The sequence below is a fragment of the Elgaria multicarinata genome, chromosome 4, assembly GCF_023053635.1.
Source record: "Elgaria multicarinata webbii isolate HBS135686 ecotype San Diego chromosome 4, rElgMul1.1.pri, whole genome shotgun sequence".
NCBI lineage: Eukaryota > Metazoa > Chordata > Lepidosauria > Squamata > Anguidae > Elgaria > Elgaria multicarinata.
This window is the reverse complement of record NC_086174.1, coordinates 61,610,849-61,632,042: the sequence shown is the minus strand read 5'-3', so window position 1 is coordinate 61,632,042 and position 21,194 is coordinate 61,610,849. Positions and strand designations below refer to the sequence as shown.

Genomic DNA, 21,194 nt, shown 5'->3' with positions numbered 1-21,194 from the left:
TATTCATATAGGCTGCTGGGACTCTGCCCAAACCACTGGAAAATAAAGCAGAGTAGAGTGCAGTGTGACTCCGGTAACCACCTGGTTTGGGAGAGGCATAGTCCATTTTTTTCAGCTCCATCGGACCCTGTTGGATCAGAGCTGAAATCAGAATTAAGCAGAGAAAAGGTGGAAGTGACTGTCACAGTCTTCCCCGTTATAAGATGTATTTCTATAGGAATGATCATCATTATTTCTAAATTTGCATCTCTACATTATAAATTAGCATATGCATATCCATATTCCCTGTTGTCCTTTTTGGGCATTTCCTCTTTCTTTGCCAGTGCCCCAGTGGCCACCTGACACAATAAACCAGCGACAGCCTTAGCTTGCAATCTGAAGCACAGTTAGGCCTGGTTCACTGATGCGTGTATAACACTAGATCATTCTACACTTGAGTAGACATGAGCCCTGTTCAGAACTGCTTCCAATGAACAGAAGGAAGGTGGTAGGATCGCACGTGTTATCCCTGCCGCCTCTGCTTGTTTATTTGAAGGTCAGAACACAGTGTACATGTGTAGAGTTGAATACATGGAGGGCTCTTTCTGTGCAGACAGGAACCGTGCTTTTTCAGGATTTGGGGTCAGGTGGAGAGAGCCTTACACATGCACAGTTGTACTCATGCAGGCCTGCTTCCTTGGTCCCCCCCCCCTTTAACTTGCTCTCCTGGGAGGACGGGGCTGATCTTGGCTCTCCTGGGAGGAAGAGGCCCAGTGGCCAAGAGAGAGTGAGGAGTTTGCCACAGGAGGGGAGGGAGGAGCCACCTCTCCCTTGTCCTGTCTATTACCCCATCCATTATTATTTTTTACATTTTTGTGCAAAGGCACAGAGGCAGCCCAGTGGTCAGTCAACTTGCTTGGCCATTCCCTCCCACCTGTCCGCACCTGCTGTGCTTGGCTCTACTTTGTGTTTTTGGTGGGTTTTTTTCTTTAACTGCGCTGCTCCATGGGCCTGTGGAGGTACTGGCTTGCTGCACCGCCCCCTTCCCCATTGCTGCCGATGGTGACCCAATCAGGGTTCTCCAGTGGCTGGGGATATGCCTCCGGCACAAAGCCAGAGGAGGGGGATAGATGGGAGATGCTGGGTCTGCTCCTCCCTTTCCTGAAAAAGTCGTGTTAAGTCCCCGACTTTTTATAAGCGTAGCTTCAGGGGTTGCCCCTGGATGGCTTCGAGATGGTGGCTGTGTCATAGAGCTGACCTGCCGCCTCTCCGAATCCACTCCGGGGCAAACCTCTCGTCTAGACAGGCCCTGTGTGCAGGAAAAGCCGCATGATAAAAATGCCCATGCGGTCTTTGTTTACTTCCTCTTCAGCGTGTGAAAGACAGAGGAAGCTGCCATCCCAGAAGCATGATTTGCTTTGCAGCTGGATGTGGGGGATGAACCAGGAGGCTGCACTGCTCCCTTGGGAAGGTCCTTGCTTGTTGAAGGTAGCTGAGGAGAGGGGGAGGAACTCGTGCGAGAGAAGGTGGAAAGGAAATGCCTTTCCCTTCCTCTAGTTTCCCACCCCACCCCCATACTGTCCTTTTCCATTGCCAACGGTGACCCAGGAATGAATATTATATTCAGCTCATTTCTTGCCCACTGATACTGCCCCTGCCATTCTTTCCCCCCTTTTGCTATGAGTGGGGCCAGCTTTGGTAGCTTTGACAGTGGAGCACATTTTTTCCTCTTTCTTCTCCATGATCATCATCCGTATGAAGGAAGAGGAAGTATTGTGGAACAGCAGTGGGGGGCAGGGGGGGAGGAAGCGTCTGTAGGGAAACATACATTCGTCCCATCTGATGATCCCCAGAGTCGGGTACCAGTTCTCAAAATCACAAAGTTCTTATAACAACCAGCTTGAATGGAAAACAGTTGAGGGAGAGGAGGAAACACATCTCTTGCCATGATTTACCAGAGCCAGAAACAAAAATGAAAATATAGGGTGGTTGTTATTTTTCTATTTTTTATTATTTAAAAAGAAGTATAATTGCTAGTATAATTGCATATGTTGAAAGTTTCATTCCGAAAGAACAGAAAGTACTCTGCAGCAGGAATGTTTTCAAAAATTCCTAATTTTTAGAGGGTCTTCTTTTGTCTCACATGGCCTGAATGTCTGGGACCAGTTTCTACCAGTTTCTGACCTTTAAGTAACTCTTGGCTACTGTGGATTGTATAATTCCAAATTCAACCAGAAGGTGGGGCGTGGAGGAATATAATCATGATGTTGCTGATGCTCTAACCTCCACTATTGAAAAGATGTATTGAGAAGAGAAGACTGAGGGAGACATGATAGCACTCTTCAAGTACTTGAAAGGTTGCCACACAGAAGAGGGACAGGATCTCTTCTCAGTCATCCCAGACTGCAGGACACGGAATAATAGGCTCAAGTTACAGGAAGCCAGATTCCAGCTGGGCATCAGGAAAAACTTCCTGACTGTTAGAACAGTATGACAATGAAACCAATTACCCAGGGAGGTTGTGGGCTCTCCCAGACTAGAGGCCTTCAAAAGGCAGCTGGACAGCCATCTGTCCTGCACTGAGCAGGGGGTTGGACTCGATAGCCTTATAGGCCCCTTCCAGCTCAACTATTCTATGATTGATTCTGTTTTTAGTATCCAACACATGCCAGAAATTAAAGTAAGTTTTTTCCATCCATCCAGTCCCAAGAAACCTGTTTAGAAATTGGAGGTATAAGTCATTGCCTGCTCCCATTTATTTATTTATTTATTTATTTGTGGATCATAAAAACAGCATCCTAGCTTAATACAGTTTTCAAACTTTATGGAGGAATTCTTTGCTTGCCTCTTTGATTAAAAAATTGCTCCTGTATACTAATATTATTTTGGGACCACATAAAGGATTCGGGGTGGTGGTGTAAGAGGAATCACCAGCTTTGTAGAGGAATCCTTCTACCATGCAACATTATAGTCAGCCCTTTCTTAAGCAAAGCATTTGTATGTTCAAAGAAAATAGTGTATTTTGGGGCTTTCAAAAAGTTACTCTGTCACTCTCTATTCAGGGCTTTTCTACATTATGCTTGAAAGATAGCATAGAAATACACTGTCACTGCAGGGGCATAGCCAGTGGGTTACCAGAGGGATTGGGCTTTTTCTTCAATTTTCCATAATCATTTAAAAAAGAAAAAAAGCACACACACACACCCTCTTGTCCTTTTACTTCCCAGAATATAAAGGAAAGCATACAGGTAGCATACTGTTCAGTAAGAAAAACTGCTCTTTTCATTGTTCTAACAAAATAATAGTAGTTTAGGGTGCCATGTTTAGACAGAAAAAAGTCCTACAACTCTGGATGGGGAATTCTAGGAGTTGTGGAATTTTTTATTTATTTTTTGTCTCAACATGCATAGGATTGCACCCTAAAACATTTTACTCTGCTCTTCAGCCAAAAGTCTCCCAGAGTGGCTTACATAAGAGCAATCAAATAAGGCAATCCTTGCTTGCAGACCCAACACAAAAGGAAAAAAGGGATGAGAGGGGAAGACTAAAATGAGCAAACCCAGGAACCAATTCTTAAAGTTAAACGGCACTTTATTTATTTATTTATTTATTTATAACATTTGTGATAATTTTTGTGAACTGCCCAGAGAGCTTCGGCTATTGGGCAGTATAAAAATGTAATAAACAAACAAACAAACATTTGTATCCTGCTCCTATCTATACAGATACTAGAGCTGTGAACATAAAAGGTACAATAGTACAAAGGTAAAAAGGTTAAAACACCACATTAGGATGATTAAAAACAGAATGGTCATTTAAGGAATGCTTCCTGGAACAGAAATGTTTTTAGGAGGTGATGGAAGCAATACAACATTGCTGCCTGCCTGGTTTCCAAAGGCAGGAAATCCTTAGGAAGGGGGCCACCACACTGAAGGCTCTTCTCTTGGTGGACTCCAGTCGGGCCATAGGTCCATATAGAACCACCAGGAGCATGCCCTCTGATGATCTCAGTGACTGGGCAGGTTGTTAAGGGAGACGGCGTTCTCTTGGCCATCTTATAACATCCAGCTGAAAGGGGAAAAGTTCATGGAGAGGAGGAACTAAATGTCTCTCAGCAGAGCTGATGGAAGGGCCCTACTTCCCATTTTTCCTTTTGCTGCAGCCAGGTGGAATGGCTGATGACAGTTGAAAGGGTGGAAGAGCCAAAGGGAGTTAGCTGGTCTTCAAGCAAGATAAAATAGGATTTATGAAATGAGATGAAAAACAATCCCTCTTTTTCTATTTCTTAAATGTAACCAACTAGCTAATTTTTGTAACAGAACTCTAGTTAGATTTTACTTGTTTTGCATTGCTGTTACATAGCCCCTCCCTGCCTCCCTGCATGCCATTAAGCCTCCAGTGAATGAAATTTCTGGCTACAGGCCCCTTAGCTTTCCATCTGGTTCTACTTGGCCCATGTTGGGTTTTGGAGTAAAAGAAAATGATGTGCTCTGAAGCTGCCAGAGCTTACTGACTGCCAAGGGAAATTAATAGAACCACTGTCTGATAGGATATTTCTATTTTAGTTGGCCATGATGGGTTTATGTCACTGTGGAACAAAGAAACAAGTTGATGCCATTTCTTATGCAGGTGCATCTTTGGGCTTGATTTATTCAGTGACCTGTTAAGAAGGTAATAACTCCATGGTATTCATGGGCTGCTGTTTCAAAGTTCATCCATGAGAAAAGACGTTTCCAAAACAGTACTAGTAGACACTACATTTGAGGCACCTCCAAATTCCAATCAAAGCAAACGATTTAAATGAATTGGTCAGGACTGCAGTTCTAGCAGCCAGCGAAGCAGAAACGAAGTTGAATCACATGTTTTGGAGGAGTTTGGTTCTGATCTCTTTGCTTCGGGAGCCGAATCGCTGTCAGCTAAAATGTCTGCAAGGAGTGAAGAATCCTTGTCATCCTAATACAATCTCTGATCACAGGGGATTTGGAGTGGCAAACAGCAAAGATGTGCTGCAGATGTCCGCCCAGCTGAGCAGCTAGTGGTGTAGAAAATAGAAGCTCTTTCAGGCAGACATTTTGAAAGAAATAAAAGCCAGTGTGGGGGTGTATGTAGAAGTACATAGAGCAGCCTTCCCCAACCTGGTGCCCTCCAGATGTGTGGGCTACAACAATTCCCATCAGCCAGCTTGGTCAAGGATGGTGACGGTGGGAGTTGTAGTCTAAAGGGTGTCAGGATGGGAAAGTTGGCATAGGGCATTGGATATGGAAAGGTGAAAGGGGCTAATCTAAACAAGTCCCCCCCACATCGTTGTAATGTCTGGCTCACTAGTGTGGCACGAGATTCAATCCATTTTTCTCATGTAATTCCAGTCCTTATATCTTGGCATTACCAATACTGCTTTATATTTATTGATTTGATTTGTAGCCTGCCTTTCTACCAAGAAAAATGGCACTCCAGGCTGCTTACAATCATAAATAATGATTAAAACAATGACAAAACATCCTCCAATAAAGGCATGATACCCTGAACCATTGACATTAGGAAGGCATTTTCAGTCTTGGTCTTTAGAGGTCTGCTTAAGACTGACCTCTTCCTGCAGTGTTTCCCTGAGTGGTGACTCAGCTAGTATAGCTATAGTTGACCAGTGAGTGTTTTATTGTACTTCTATGGTTATATTTATGGTTTTATCATTTTTGCTAAGTGCTTTGATAGCTCACTGGAAACTGGTATATCAATCTGTGTAGTAAATCAAAGAAATAAAAGGAAAGGGGCAATTCCAGTGGACAAGTCCAGTGCAACTTCAAAGGATTGTGCCTTCTTTTTGTGTCAAGTGATGCTGCTGGTTGCGCATGAGTACCTGGCCTGCTTCTGATTGATGCCTACATGCAGGGATGTATGAGGATTTCAAGTTTGCTTGCAAAATATCCAAATGAGCCCTGTTTGAAGCTCTGAATGCCAGTATGAACAACAACATGTGTCCACTGAAAATGTTTGTAAATTGCCAGACATGTGCTCACATTTGAGTTGCGCAACTTTCCCAGTTCGATTTTGCGCACATTTCCTAATTGGCACAAATTTCCCTGTTGACTGACTCAGCCTCACTTTATGGGGGAAGTTGGGCCAATTAGGAAATTTGCGCAAATTTCATGTTTGGTTGCTGCTTGATTTGCACAACTTTTCCGTTCATGCAGAGCGAGCAGTGATCCCAAACGCAAACAGCAATCGGGCACAAGACGAGCAGTGAGACAATGTTTAAAGAATCCTGGCAATCTCAAACATTGCTTCTTTGTCCATCCTTACCTAATGGGCTAATTTATTACTTTCAGAAATTCTGTCTGAAAGGCATTTCACCTGGCCGCTTTGAGGAGCCGAAAGTGCAAAGATGCCCACATCGTCTGCGCTCAAGTCATTATTCACTTCCATGGCTCTTTTCAGACAGAGATGGGAAACGGGTTGCCCTCTAGATATTTATTTATTTATGTATTTATTTATTTAATTACTTTTTTATTACCTCTCAATAGCCGAAGCTCTCTGGGCAGTTCACAAAAATTGTTGGACTGATAGTTATGTGCTACCTCCAGCCCTGATGGTTATGTACTGCGGAACATGGGTGGGAGGGTGCTGTTGCACTGTGTCCTGCTTTGTTGGCCCCTGGCCTACAGCTGGTTGGCCACTATGTGAACAGAGTGCTGGATGAGATGGACCCTCAGTCTGATCCAGCATGGCATTTCTTATGTTCTTAGAACTCCCAACTCCCATCAGCCCTAGCCAGCATGGCCAATGGTCAGGGATAATGGGCATTATAGTCCAGCAACTCTGGAGGGCTGCATGTCCCCCACTCCTTGGTTTGCACTGTAACACTAAAGGTCCCCGTTGATATATATTTTATTTTTCTGGTTTTGTTGTGGATGGAGGGGGAATCACCTAGAATGTTTCCCATTTAGCCTAGGATCTTGATGGTGTATCAGTCTATTTCTCAGACACTGATATAGTATCCGACTTGTTTTTTTCATTCAGTATGTATTCAAGTTCAACAGTTATATAAGTTGTGGGTTTTTTCCTCAAGCGATCCTTATTTACAGATAGGCTCTGGCACAAGCTCTTTTAATTTATTTGCTGCCTTTAGCTGTTCTTCTCCACAGTGGAATCAATGACTCTTTATTTAAACTCCACAGATGTGAGGTTCTCTGTGCTGGGCAGAACAGTTTAAGAAGCTTTGCCACATAAATCTTGCAAGAAATATATTTGGAAAGACATTTCAGAGACAGATAAACATTCAGGATTTTTCTCTCTCATTTAACTTTCACTCTACCTTTGTGTGGATTTCAAGATCAGAAAGATTTATGGGATTTGAGTTCACTCAACTGACAAAGGAAAAAAAGGGGGGGAAGGAAGGCATTATTAAAGTCAGCAGAAAGGATTTGAACTCTGTTCACTCTCACATCATAACAGTCTAGAAAATTGAGTTGAAATGTTCGAAGTCTTACTTTAGAATATATCACTGATAATAATGCATTGCAATTGGTAGCTGGAAAATGATTGGAAATCTAACCCGAAAACGGTCGTCATCATCATCATCATCATCATCATCATCATTCCCAAAGAACATTAACGTCAAATTATTAATCTATAGAAAAGAAATTGGTTTGCTGTTGATGTGGTTAATTGCTTATTTTGCCAGGACATTAACCATTCCAGAGAAATGTAATTGACAAATTGATCTTTAAATAGAGGTAGGTGTGAATCTATTTGGAAGAGAAATATGCAGGGAGCTGCCTAGGTTTCCTTGCAAAAATCCATTTATTTTTTTAAAAAAAGCAGGTTTTGCAAAAAGCTACATGCTAAATATACATGTTGCTGTTGCTGTTGTCCCTAATCCTTAAAACACACACTCGCTCACACACTCATAGAAGAAATAGGAAGTGTAGCAGACAATGGAGGAAATAGTCCTTTGAGTAATATCTTTAACTAGGGTACAGCCCATGTCGCCATGGGCACTAGTAGTCCTGCTCCTTTCCCTCTTTTTTGCCCCACAGTCCCCTCACCACAAAGGGGCTCATGAACACTGCAAATGTGGCGTATGCATAGTGAATCCCCCCTCCTTCGTGCACCCCAATCGACCACCTCAGTCCCCTTCTTCCTCTGCTGGCAGTGACAGCCTAATTGCACAGGTGCACCTGGGGCCCACCTTCACACCACAATGATTGGCCAAGCAGGGCTGTCCATCATCCTGATGGCAGAGGGGCTGCCCTGCCTGTTTGTCATGGAGGAAATTAATTGCTATTAAAGCTTGAGCTTTGAACTTTTTCAAACTTTCAAAAAAACTTGCATGCCAACACTCCTCAAGTTTCTGTTTAAAACAAAAATGAACAAAATCAATCTGACAGATCTCTAGTAATAAGTCTTACACTACCGTATTCTTATATAAGAAGATTACAGTTTGGCTATTAAACTTGAATGATTTGATGGACACTTGCTCTTATTTATTTAATCATAAAAAATGGCCCTACTGGTTTAAAGGCCATCTCATGTTGGGTCAAGCTCCACACAGCCAGGAAATTGGAAGCTAAGGCTGATGTCTTAACAGATGTGCCCCATGATGTTGAACAGCATGGGGGACAAAACTGACCCCTGCGGAACCCCATACCGGAGACTCCACAGTCTCCGGAGCAATGTTCCCCCCGCACCACCTTCTGGAGCTGACCCACCAAGTAGGAGCGGAACCACTGCAATGCAGTGCCTCCCACTTCCAACTCAGCCAGACGTTCCAGAAGGATACCATTGTTGATGGTATTGAAAGCCGCTGCGAGATCAAGGAGAATCAACAGAGTCACACTCCCCCTGTCTTCCTCCTGACATAAGTCATCATGCAGGGTAACCAAGGCTGTCTCCGTGCTAAAATCAGGCCTGAAACCCGACTGAAATGGATCCAGATAATCAGTCTCATCCAAGAGTGTCTGGAGCTGGCCCACAACCACCCACTCAAGGACCTTGCCCAGGAATGTTCAAATGCAGAGAGAGCAGTACAATCCTCAGCCCAAAAAAGGATTGCTGGTGGATGTTTATCCTTCTAGGCTTGCAGTATAGGTCTCTTTGCAACCATAAGGACTCTCAAAATCCCTGGGGTTAGTCCCCAAGTCACAGGAATATAATTTAAAAGTGCACGGGCATTTGTAATTATCAAAGATTTTTCTAAAACAATAATAATAATAATAATAATAATAATAATAATAATAATAATAATAATAATAATAATAATAATCCATCCTGGGGCACACCCACATCAACGAACCGGGGCTGCTTTGGGGCTCCGAGCCGGCCTCCGAGCCAGATCACGGGGTGGGTGCACAGCCCTACTTTTCACCAACATTCCCCTTTCAATTAAATCACAAGGTTGCTGTTCGGTGGTGTCTGAAGTAGCCCATTTTGAATGCAAAATGATCTGAGACCTAGTAAGAATGTGAAAAAAAAAATTCCCCCTAATGTAGAGAACCTCTGGGATGCAGGAGATCTGGGTTTTCGTCCCCACTCTGCCATGAAACTCATTGGGTGATTTTGGGCCAGTCCCTAACTGAACCTAACCTACCTTAGAGGGCTGTTGTGAGGAGAACCATGTAAGCCACCTTAGGTTCCTTGAAAGCCAAATTTAAAGGTGGGATATAAATGCAATGATAACGATGATGTACACACACTCAGCTTGCAGTTTGTAAATAAAACAAATATTACAAGGAAAGCAGACTTCTCCAGTTCTCTAGAGCCTTCCCCCTGGAACTTCTTGCTGCTCAGACCCATGGGCAGAATCTAAAAATATGTAGCCAAAGATATATTGGATCAAATCCTTTCTCACTCAAGTGAAACTCAGCCCTGGAGCCTAGCCCTTGGAATGTCTCACTGCTCAGAAAAGTGGTGGAAATGTAAAACTATGTAGCCAAAGATATATCGGATAGCAATGGAGAACTGGACAGAAATGTGCAGTGTAATGGAATTAGATTAATGTAATTTATTACACTGTTACTGTGTTAACTTAAAACAGAATATTAGCTTATGCTCTAATTCAGTGAGAAAATGGAAAAGATGCACCCAGCAGATTCCCACACCCATTTCCCCTGTTTCCCCCTCCTTCACCAAAAGGATAAAAAAGTAACTAGGGGAAAATGTTCCCCCCCACCACCACATTTTTCTGGTCCACCTCTAACCACCACCTCCCAATACACATTTTTGTTTCTTTTCCAAGGCCTTTACATCTCTGGACACTCCTGCACTAGGTGCACACAACTCAAGCGGTGACTGGTGCTGTCAACTCTGACTGATAATGATGATGATGATGATGATGATGATGATGATGATGATGATGATGATTTATTACATTTATATACCGTCTCATAGCCAAATCTCTCTAGGTGGTTTATAAAAGTAAACATGATCACATGTTATGTCGGAAAAGGTGATGGAGAAAAGTAAATCTCCATGTGCTCTGCCAAGTTCGCCCCTTTCTGTCCGAGGCTGATCTTACCATTGCAGTCCAGGCCCTGGTTCTTTCCAGACTGGACTATTGCAACCTGTTGTATACAAGGCTTCCCTTGAAGCAAATCCAACGCCTACAGGCTGTACAAAATGCATCAGCCAGGTTGGTCAAGGGGCTCCCAAAGTGGTCTTCTATCACTTTGGTGCTTCAAGAGCTCCATTGGCTGCCGGTGGCTGCTAGGGCGCGCTACAAGGTCTTGTTGACTATGTATAAAGCCCTGCATTGCTTGGGTCCTGGATACCTGAGCACTCGCCTTTCTCCTGTGTCTCACCATTGGCAGACTCGCTCTCAGGAGCAGGGTGCCCTGATGGTCCCCCACTACAAATTGGAATGTGCGGGGGCCAGGGCTTTTTCAGTGGCTGGCCCCCGGTTATGGAATAATGTGCCCCTGGAGATTAGACAGGCTCCCACTCTCAATTGCTTCAAATGCTTTTGTAAGGCGTTTTTATTTTCACAAGAGTTTGGGGAGGGGGTGGTTTAAATTGGGGTTGAGGGCTTTTAATGGTTTGAGGGTGAGGGTTTTAATGGAATTGTCTTAATGTGGGTTGAGAGTTTTAATGGAATTGTTTTATATGTTATTGTAAAGTGCCTCAATGCCATAAATGGTGAGGCGCGCTATAAAAATGCTTTAAATAAATAAAAAAATAAAAAACGTTCCTCCTTAATTCAATCAGTAATATAAGCCTTTAGGAAGTGTTTCATTATTAAGTAATTAAAATATTTAAGAGTGGGTAAATTTAAATATAATTTCCAAACTTAGAAAGAATCCATTGCCTTCATTTTCTCAGCAGTTTTCTCATTTCCTTTCTGAAATTATGCATATTGGCAAATAAATCACGATGTCAGCTTTACAGTGATAGTGAGGCATTAGTTTTTCCTCTATACATTCCTATTCTCAAAGGACATCCCAGACAGATAACCAAATATATTTTTAAAGAAGTAAATCCCCCTTTCTCTTTTTAAAAAAAGGGAAAGGAAAGCAGAGGTACGGAAGAGCAATGAGATATTCATTATTGCAAAGAGTTGAGAGTGAATAATTTAGAGAGCTGGTTACATTCATACTTAGGTTATGTTCATATCTTATTCCAGCCTTCCCCAACCTGGTGCCCTCCAGATGTGTTAGGTAACAACTCCCAGCATCCCCAGCCAGAATCACTTTTGAGGATGCTGGAACTTGTAGTCCAACCTGTCTGGAGGGCACCATGTTGGGGAAGGCTGTTTATTCAGTTATAATATGATGACATGATGGATGTGCGAAACTTCTGTAATTATCTCTTTCCAAGCATATCATCAGTTAGCCACTAACCAGAGACAAACCAGGAGGTGGCAAACTGTAAAGCAAAAATGTAATGGGTGCTAGTCATCGTCAGCCAAGCTCTGGGGTTGGCAAGGCAGGCCAAAATGTAAGACATGCCAAACTTGGCATCAACCTCTGAGAAAAGCAGACAATGGGAATGAAGTTCTTTTGCCTTCTGGGCAGATGTTCAGACAGACATACCCCAAAACCTCCTGTTCCCCAGCACCTCTTCAACAAACAGCCATTTTGCAGGAGGCTGCCTTCAAAAAAACCCATGGTCCTGTTGATGGTTGTTGGGACCAGCTATGTATGTGGTGAATCCTTGGTAGGATCTACACTACTACTGCTTTAAAATGGTTTATAACAGTTTTGACAACTGTTTGGGCCCAGGACACATTCCATATACCGTTTTCAAACCGCTTTCAAAGTGTTATGTCCTGCTTGGTGTAGATGTGGCTGTTGTCACTTCATGAGAATATATATATATATATATATATATATATATATATATATTGAATATCAACAAACAAAATAGAAATACATAATGAAAACAGGAGGAAAAAACCCACCATAGATTTATCATCATTTCCATCATATAAACTGGAGGAGAAAAAAAAGGGGGGAGAGAGTTATACAAAGGTTTCAAGAAAAGCAGACCAAATATCCGTATATTTATCCTCTTGCAAATTGCATCTATATAACACTCGTTCAAAAGTTGATAATGTTATTAAGTCCTTGATCCATTGCATTATAGGAGGTGTGAATTTGTCCTTCCAATGTAATAGTACAAGTCTTTTGGCTGTCACAAGGGCTCGGAAGATCCATCTGTGCTGACCATGGGTTAATTTCCAAGAAACTGGTAGGTAACTTAGAAGGACATGCACGTTCTTCCATATTATAGATTGTTTCAGTACAAAATTCATCCTTATTATAACCTCCTCCCAAAAGGGGGCAACTACTAGGCATTGCCAAAGCATATGACTTAAAGAAGCATTAGATGTATTACATCTCCAGCAATTATGCAAGTTAGACAAACCCTTATTGAAAAGACGTTGTGGAGTCCAATAAACCCAAAATATTAATATTCATGAGAATATTAACAAATGTTAACAATAAAAGCAGTCAACTAATACATGAAGCAAAATTTAAAATTCTTCACTATGAATTTAAAATGGATGAAACTTAGTTTCCTTCTGAATCAACTGCGACTTGTATGTGCTTCTCTACAAACAAACATTTAAAATCATTAAAATTAATTATACATTTACCTATGATAATTTACCCTCAAAACGTGTTATATTCTCCATCTTAATTTTAGCTCCTAGCTTAGCAAAGATAGCAACCATCTTAATTACTTGTGGCTTTTTGGTATTTAAAAAAACCTATTTTTTGTACAAGGTAAACAGCTTCTGTTTCAAACACACACACACACACTTGTGTGCGCGCGTGCACACACACCTACCTCCTGAATGTTTATTTGTTACAACACCAACCCTGTGAGGTAGGTTAGGTTGAGAGACAGTGACTGGCCAAGGTCACCAAATGAGTTTCTTGGCTGTGGGGCAAGGGATTTGAACCCAGGACTCCCCAGCTCAAGACTGACATTTTAATCACTGTATCAAACTGGCTCTCCACAATGCTGATTAAAGCTGCAATTCTACGCAAACTCACTTCAGAGTATGTCTTTTGAGTGCATGTGCATAGGATGTCTGTGGGTTATGATGGAGTTTTTTTTAAAAGGTATCCAAACATTTAAGATGAAGTTTTATTTAATTTAAGATACTGCTTAGCTGTAAACATTAAAAAATAATAATACATATCATCATATACCTATACATATACAATATGTCTGTATATGTATTACATATACCTATATTATACATTATATATACAATACATGTGTGACAATAAATTAACCAAAGTGTAGGCTTCTTTGCGTATAAATAAATAAAAGCAGGATCTATCTATCTATCTATCTATCTATCTATCTATCTATCTATCTATCTATCTATCTATCTATCTATCTATCTAATCTAATCTAATCTAATCTAATCTATCCATCCATCCATCCACCCACCTACCCACCCATCCATCCATCTGTCCGTCTATCCACCAATCATGGGTGTGTGGCTATGGATCATGCTTGCAGATGTGGCTATGGGGTGCTCCTTCACTTCAACATTTATCACTACCCCACACCCAGTAGCTCCTGCAGCATGCTTGATCTCCCTCTGCCTTGCCCCTCCCTTTGAAATGGCAAGCATTTTAGCCGGTCTAAGATAAAGCATGAAAAATGCCCTGTGCAGGCATCATAAGGAATGGGGAAGGGTTGTTACACCGTAAACAGACTATAAATTACTGACCGCTTTGCTAACTTAACCAGAAACATGTGAGCAATGTGTAGTTTGGGGTTTCCCCCCTGCCCCTCCTGATCTTTCTGAATGTTATGCAAAGACACTTAATGTTTCCACAGATCTAATACACACACCCCACTGTGCATACAATGCATTATTTTTTTCAAAAGCTCTTGACTCAGACAAAAAAAAAAAGCAATTGTCTCTGAAAGGCTCAAAGATGGTGCCTTTTAAAAATTCTCACTTGTTTTCTCCTGCTGTTTCCCCACTAGAACTGTTAAAAAAAAATTCAAAACAATTTGCTTTTGAAGTAAGAGAGTACTTTTTAACATCTCTCGGATTGACAACTTCCTTCTTTATTCACCGCCTGTCTCTGAGGTGACCATTGTAATGAGTGCAGGGCTGACACATGTCTGAATATATATATATGGTGACTCTTGGAACCAGGCTACCTGAAAGACCACTTTCTCCCATACAAACCTGCCTGGTCATTAAGATCTTCTGGAGAGGCCCTTCTTTTGAGATGGCTGCCATCAGAGGTATGCTTGGTTGTAACCTGAGTTTTATTTAATTTAATAAATATTAAATAATTTGGTGGCTGTTCCCAGGTTGTGGAACTCCTTGTTGAGGGAGGCCGGGTTCGTTTCTTCTCCGCTGTCCTTCCACTGGCAAACGATGACCACTTTATTCAAGCAGGCCTTTGGCCTCTATGTGGCTCTGTTGGTTTGGATGCTGTTTTTATTCTGTAACTGTAATGTTTTTATTGCATTTTAATGTGTCTTATTGTTTAATGTGCCTTATCGAACCAAAGGGATAGGCAGGTAAGAGATTATTATTGTTGTTGTGGTTGTTTTGTAAACAACCTATATATTTTAAATGGTATTTGTAAGCCACCTTGACTGCCATTTTTGTGTAGGAAGATGAAGGTATAAATAAACAAACAGTCCAAGGTTACAGTGCACGTATTTACAGTGGGTGTCTCACCTGCACTTGTGATAGTGTTTGCTGGGACGCCACAATGGTCAATATCTGAGAGAGGCACCAGGCAAAAGGATGAGCAGAGACTCTGACCACAGTATCACCCCAGTAGAGGAGGACATGTGGAACCAGCTCATGCCATCCCATTCTTGGAAGATCATACCAAGTAATCACATTTTTGAGGGGAACTAATAAATGCAGGATCCTGATAGGTGGGCTAAACTGGAAGGTTTGGGATGTCTGGTTCAATCACACCCTATTTCTACTCTTTACAACTTCATCTACCTTGGTTGGATATTGATATTTGCAATGTGATCATTAGCTGTTTCTTGCCAAAATGAAAAGCTGTAGGCTAACACATCCCTTGATCCATAAAATCCATCTGGCATCCTATTTGATCTAAGGTGAAGAATAAATCCTAGTTGATCCAAGAGGAAGATGCTTTATGTTTGGGAAAGTTAACAGCTGTACTTCATGTTGCCATGGATACAATATTCTATTTACTGTTTCAGGTCTTGTCTCTCTGTTCAAACGTAATTATCATGAAGCAGGATGTGATCTGAAGTCATCTATTAGATTACGACAGATTTAGGCTTAGCTGGATTGCAGTAGTACGATTACTTGCCTTTCTAGTACTGGCCAGTAATTTTGCTCAGCAATATTTTGTATACGGCAGACTCCATTTTTTCTAGAGGCTCAAGATGCACCAAACTCAGCCAGGTGCAAAAGATATATGCTTAGAATTAAAGAATGGACCTCACAGACCTTCCACTCAATAATCCATTCCAGGCTAATCCAAGCTTTCTGCATTTCAGCACTGTTAGGATGGGAGTGTGGTTGGCATTGCTACTGTTAAACAGCTGGGACAAAGAAATCCTTGGCTATCTACTTCAGATCAGCCAGAGTTCTACCAGTACACCCCAAACTATCTCCTGTCCACACCTGGTATATGACAGTTTACCTCTACCTGGTGTCCTCCAAATGTTTGGACTACAATTCTCATCATACTCATCCAGTTGCCATGCTGGCTGGGTATGATGGGAACTGCAGTTCAACACATCCAGAGGGTACCAAGTTGAGGAAAGCTGGTATGTGATATTGCTTTGTAAACTCATAGATACCCACTTTTCCTTATAAAGAAACAAACACAAATAAGTTGTTTGAGGGCTACTAAGCTATCATTATGTTCACAGTTTTGAACAACAATCTCGAATATACTTATCATCCTTGTCCTAAAAGTAATTAGCTTTCTTTCAATGGAATTTATGTACAAATAATTCCCCCAAACCAGCCAAGAGATGCCAAATTGTCGGTCTTTCATTTGCACTGCTGATGTGAAGGCACATCTGCCTGCACTTTCTTATCTGCCTGCATCATTATTTGTTATTATTTATTTAAATATTTCATTTTAGGATACCAGAAGTAAATACTTAAAATAGACAGCTCACACCAACCAGCTTAGGATTGGTGGGTATGAGCTTAAAATGGTTGGGCAAACAAAAATGTTTTGACGTGGCAACGAAAAGGATATAAGGTTGCACTGGTTGCACCTCTGTGAGTAGCATGTTCCCCAACCAGGGTAGAAGACACTCTCCCTTGCTGCACATAACATATCAATGGTACTTGGAGAAGAGTCTCTCCGGATGATCTTAAAGTATGGGCAGGCTGATGTGAACCGGGACGTGCATCAATACCTCAAGTCATGAATTGTTACCTAAGAAGAGCCCTGCTGGATCAGACCAAGGATCCATCTAGTTCAGCATTCTGTTCACACAGTGGCCAACCAGCTGCCCAAGGGAAACCCACAAGTGCAACAACACACTCCTGCCCATGTTCCCCAACAACTGGTGTATGTAGGCATAATGGCTCTGATACTGGAGGTAGCATATAGTCATCAGGACTAATAGCCATTGATAGTAGGGCTGTGCACTGCCTCAGCCTGAATCCCCGGATCCACAGTGGTACTATGTCATCCAAGTGGCCTGAGGCCAAGGCAGACCAGCTCTAAAGCCTCGGGGTTGCCTTGGGGCAATTCAGAGCGGTGCTGGGCCCTCCCCGCAGTGCAAGGACAACCGTGAGCCCAGATGAGTGGTGTAGTGGTTAAAGTGTTGGACTGGGAGTCGGGAGATCCGGGCTTTAGTCCTCACTCAGCCATGGAAACCCACCAAGTGTCTTTGGGCCAGTCACAGACTCTCAGCCCAACCTACCTCACAGGGTTGGTGTTGTGAGGATAACATGGATTGGAGGATTAAGTACGCCACCTTGGGTTCCTTGGAGGAAAAAAGGCGGGATATAAATGCAAAAATAAATAAATAAATAAATAAATAAATAAATAAATAAATAGGACTCACTGGACTTGCTTCTCTCTCCCTCTCCAGCTTCCCGCTACCACCACCAGGACTTACCTGGAAATGCATTCCCCTCCTGAGAGCCAAGCCACAATTTAAAGTTATCATGGGGGCTCTCTATTTAAGTATATCTATGACCATGCAAACTACAGTGGTTGGAAAGGGGGAAAGGGGTAGTTTGCGGCCATAGGTATACTAAAAACAGAGAGCCCCCTCGATAACTTTAAATCTCAGCCTGGGTCTCAGAAGGAGGACGCATTTCCAGCTAAGTCTTGGTGGCGGTGGTGGCAGCGGCTCTAGGTTGGAGTGGCGAGGGGGCAGAGTGGGGGCGGTGAGGGGGGAGGGGGGAATTGGAAGTCAATGGACTCCCAGTTGGTCTTACTCCCAGCTTTCATGGGTGTCGGTCGCATGGCTGGCACCCAGGGACCTGCAAGGCCAACCCACTTGGGGGGACGGACCTCATTTTGGCTTCAGTGCTGAGGCAAGGCGGGCACCCATGAAGCCCTCTGAATTGTATCAGTGCCATTTTGGAGGCTCTGAAATGGCCTCCAAGGCAAAGTGGGGGGCTGTACATAGCCTTAATTGATATTTTTCACCTCCAGCGATTTATCCAACCCCCTTTTAAAGCCATCTGAATTAGTGGCCATGACTACATCTTGTGGCAGTGAATTCCCTAGTTTAACTGTGCACTGTGCGAAGAAGTGCTTCCTTTTTATCTGTCCTGAATGAGGCTGAATCTCCCACCAATCAGCTTCACTGGATGACCCTTGGTTCTAGTATTATGAGAGAGGGAGAAAAATGCCTCCCTATCCATTTTCTTCATGCCATGCATGATTTTGTACACTTCTGTCATGTCGTCCCTTACTCGCCTTTTCCCAAGCTAAACAATCCCAGCTGTTGTAACCTTTCCTCATATTGCTAATTGCATGTGATTGCAGCTGAATAAGAGATGGTGTAGGTCTGGGGAAAAGCTGGAGACAAGACTGCAGTAAGTTTTTAAAAAAAATCAGTTCGATCACTCAATTCTCTAAAAAATACACCAGTTAAAGAAACCCTTCTCAGTGGCCTGGCCTAGGGCCTGTGATTTTCATAATATGGAACTGGTTTTGATGATGATGACAGCACTGAAGAACATATGAGCTTTAATTTATAGAACAACAAATAGTTTGTTGAGTTGTCCGTGGAGGTCTATTGAAAAAGAAGAAGAAAGTTTGAGAACTACGGCCCATAGCAGTGTCAAGGCAACGTTGGACAGGGCCCCCTCTGAAACGCAGTTTAAAGAACATGTGCACTTTTAGTGTAACTTTTCTTGCATGGAATTATTTAATTATGTGTTAATACAGGCAAGCATTTTGAGATCATTGGGCACTGTGCACATTTGCATCGATCTGAACTGGCCACTGGTTGGCCACTGTGTGAACAGAGTGCTGGACTAGATGGACCCTTGGTCTGATCCAGCATGGCTCTTCTTATGTTCTTAATAATATCTGAAATTGAAGGGCATCAAGTCTGTAGAAAAATTCAGAGAAATTTGAAATGGAAGTGATGGAATTTGTTTTAGACAGGTAATTGTGCCATTAATTTTAGTTAAATATTTTATTCTTCTATTTTTATTTATTTTTTATTTATTTAAGGATTTTTATGCCGCCATTCAGCCAAAAAAGGCTCTCATGGTGGCTTACAAAAGTAGATGTTATTCTAGATGTTATTGAGTACTACTGGTATTGTGTATATCGGATATAGGCTGTTATATGACATGACCATTTATTTCAAAAACGGTGTTGACTTTTTCATACTTTGGTACCCATAACCTCAGCAACTTCCAGAGTTGGAGAGAAATAGCAACACTGCCTCTCTTTGCAGCCTTTCCCAGTTGATGTGAAGTGCCCTCTCTCTTTCTCTCTCTCAGTGATGCATTAGTGCAACTCCAATTTACTCCAACATGAAAGTGACTTGAAGGCCTTAATCACCGCTGAGTGCAACACGCGTGGCTGCAGATGCTATTTTCGATGAAGCGGATGTGACAGGATGGTTATTATTGCCAGGAGGTTGTCATACACCACCGTTTGTGCAGAAAGGCGTGCAGGTTTTTCGAGTGTGTTGCGGCTCCTCCTGGCACTGGTCCTGCTGGGTCCTGCTGCCGGTCTTCTTCCTGTGCCGACCATGTGCCAAATAATCAGGAGTGACTCAGCCTCTTGTCATGATAAAAAAAATTCACATGCCTTGCTCCTTGAACACTCAAGGCATTTGGGAGTTGGTGGGTTTCAGCACCTGAGCTGGCGGACAGCTCCACCCGAGCAGAGCCAAAGGCAAGAAAAGAAAACCGGATTAACTCAGCCTTCCCCAAGGGTAAGGGGATGCTGGGACCTGTCGTCCAACACATCCAGAGGGTCCCCAGTTGGGGAAGGCTGGAATAACTCGGTCCTCTAGGGGAAGGCTGGGAGTTGTAGTCCAACACATCCGGAGTCGAGGAAAGGTGGGATAACGCTATTCCCTTAGGGGATTCTGGGAGTTGTAGTCCAACACATCCGGCGGGCTCCCGGTTGCTGAAGGCTGGGATAACTCTATCTTGCCAGATATCTCCCCCCATGAAACTGTGAAAGGCGCCTGGGCGTGTCTGCGCCCCACATGCAGGTACTCAGCCGCTGCCGGACACTTTCTCTCGCCGGGCGCCGCCGCAATTTCGCCCTTTCTCCAAGCGGGGCCTGTGCTTTTAAAGGGCGGAGACCCTCCCACTTGGAGTGGGGGTGGGGTGGGCGGTGGGGTGGGCGGGCTCAGGGCGTCGGGAGCGCCCATAAAACCCCACCTCCCGCTTTCAGGACTGCAGCTATAATTGGCTCGATGAGGCATCGGGAGCGATGTTGAGCTGGCTGCTTCCACCCATGGCTCTGCACACACACAGGGGCGGGTTGTGCCGGGGAGAGCGGGAGGCTGGGCTCCGAGGCGGCGGAGGCGGCGGCGGCGGCGGCGGCGGAGGAGGGGAAAGAGAAAGGGAAAGCGGTGGCGCTTCCCCAGCCTGCTTGCCTCCCTCGGTGACCGAGCCGCTGCTGCTGCTGGGCTGCTGCCTGCGCCCGGAGGACCCGGCCGAGCGTGGACTCTTGCTGACGCCGCCGTCGCCGGGCGAGATGATGGCGGAGGGCGGCGGCCAGCGGCTCAAGGCGCTGTCCCTGCTGGAGGCGGCCCGCTGCCGCTACGAGAGCCTGCAGATCTCCGACGACGTCTTCGGCGAGTCGGGCCAGGACAGTAGCGGCGGCAACCCCTTTTACAGCACCACGGCCGAGTCCCGCTCGGCCTCGGAGGAGGAGGACGACGACGGCGAGGCGGCGGCGGCGGCGCGCCGGACTCCGGCCGAGGGGGGACGCAACCACCGGAGCAGGACCGGGGGACGCGGCGGCTCCAAGGCGGAGCAGCAGGAGCAAGTGCAGGGCGGCTCGGAGGCGACTTGTCCCGGCCCCCTCGAGCCCCTGCAGAAGGAGGAGGAGGAGGAGGAGGACAAGAGGGGCTGGAGCCCCAGTCTGAGGAACACGCCGACTCCTTCTTTCCAGGATAGCAGCGGTAAATGAGCTCGGTGTGTGTGTGTGTGTCTCAAAATGTGTGGGTCTCCATGTTGGGCGAGGAAGTGGGGATTAGTGAGCGGGGGGGCACAGCCCTCTTGCCTTTCCTCCCCCCACCCCCGCACCTAAGCAGTGGAGGCTGCTAGCTCCGATGTCAGCGGG

The 21,194-nt window shown here is 44.0% G+C and overlaps 1 protein-coding gene across 1 annotated transcript in view; it reads left to right on the top strand.

Moving 5' to 3' along the window:
- The first annotated feature begins 20,461 nt into the window (after positions 1-20,461).
- Positions 20,462-21,194, top strand: part of PGBD5 (piggyBac transposable element derived 5) — a 67,424-nt gene continuing 66,691 nt past the window's right edge. Inside the window, exon 1 of the mRNA XM_063125654.1 lies at positions 20,462-21,033. Within this exon, the coding sequence (XP_062981724.1) occupies positions 20,604-21,033 (430 nt within the window). The 5' untranslated portion in view covers positions 20,462-20,603. The remainder of the gene's footprint in view (positions 21,034-21,194) is intronic.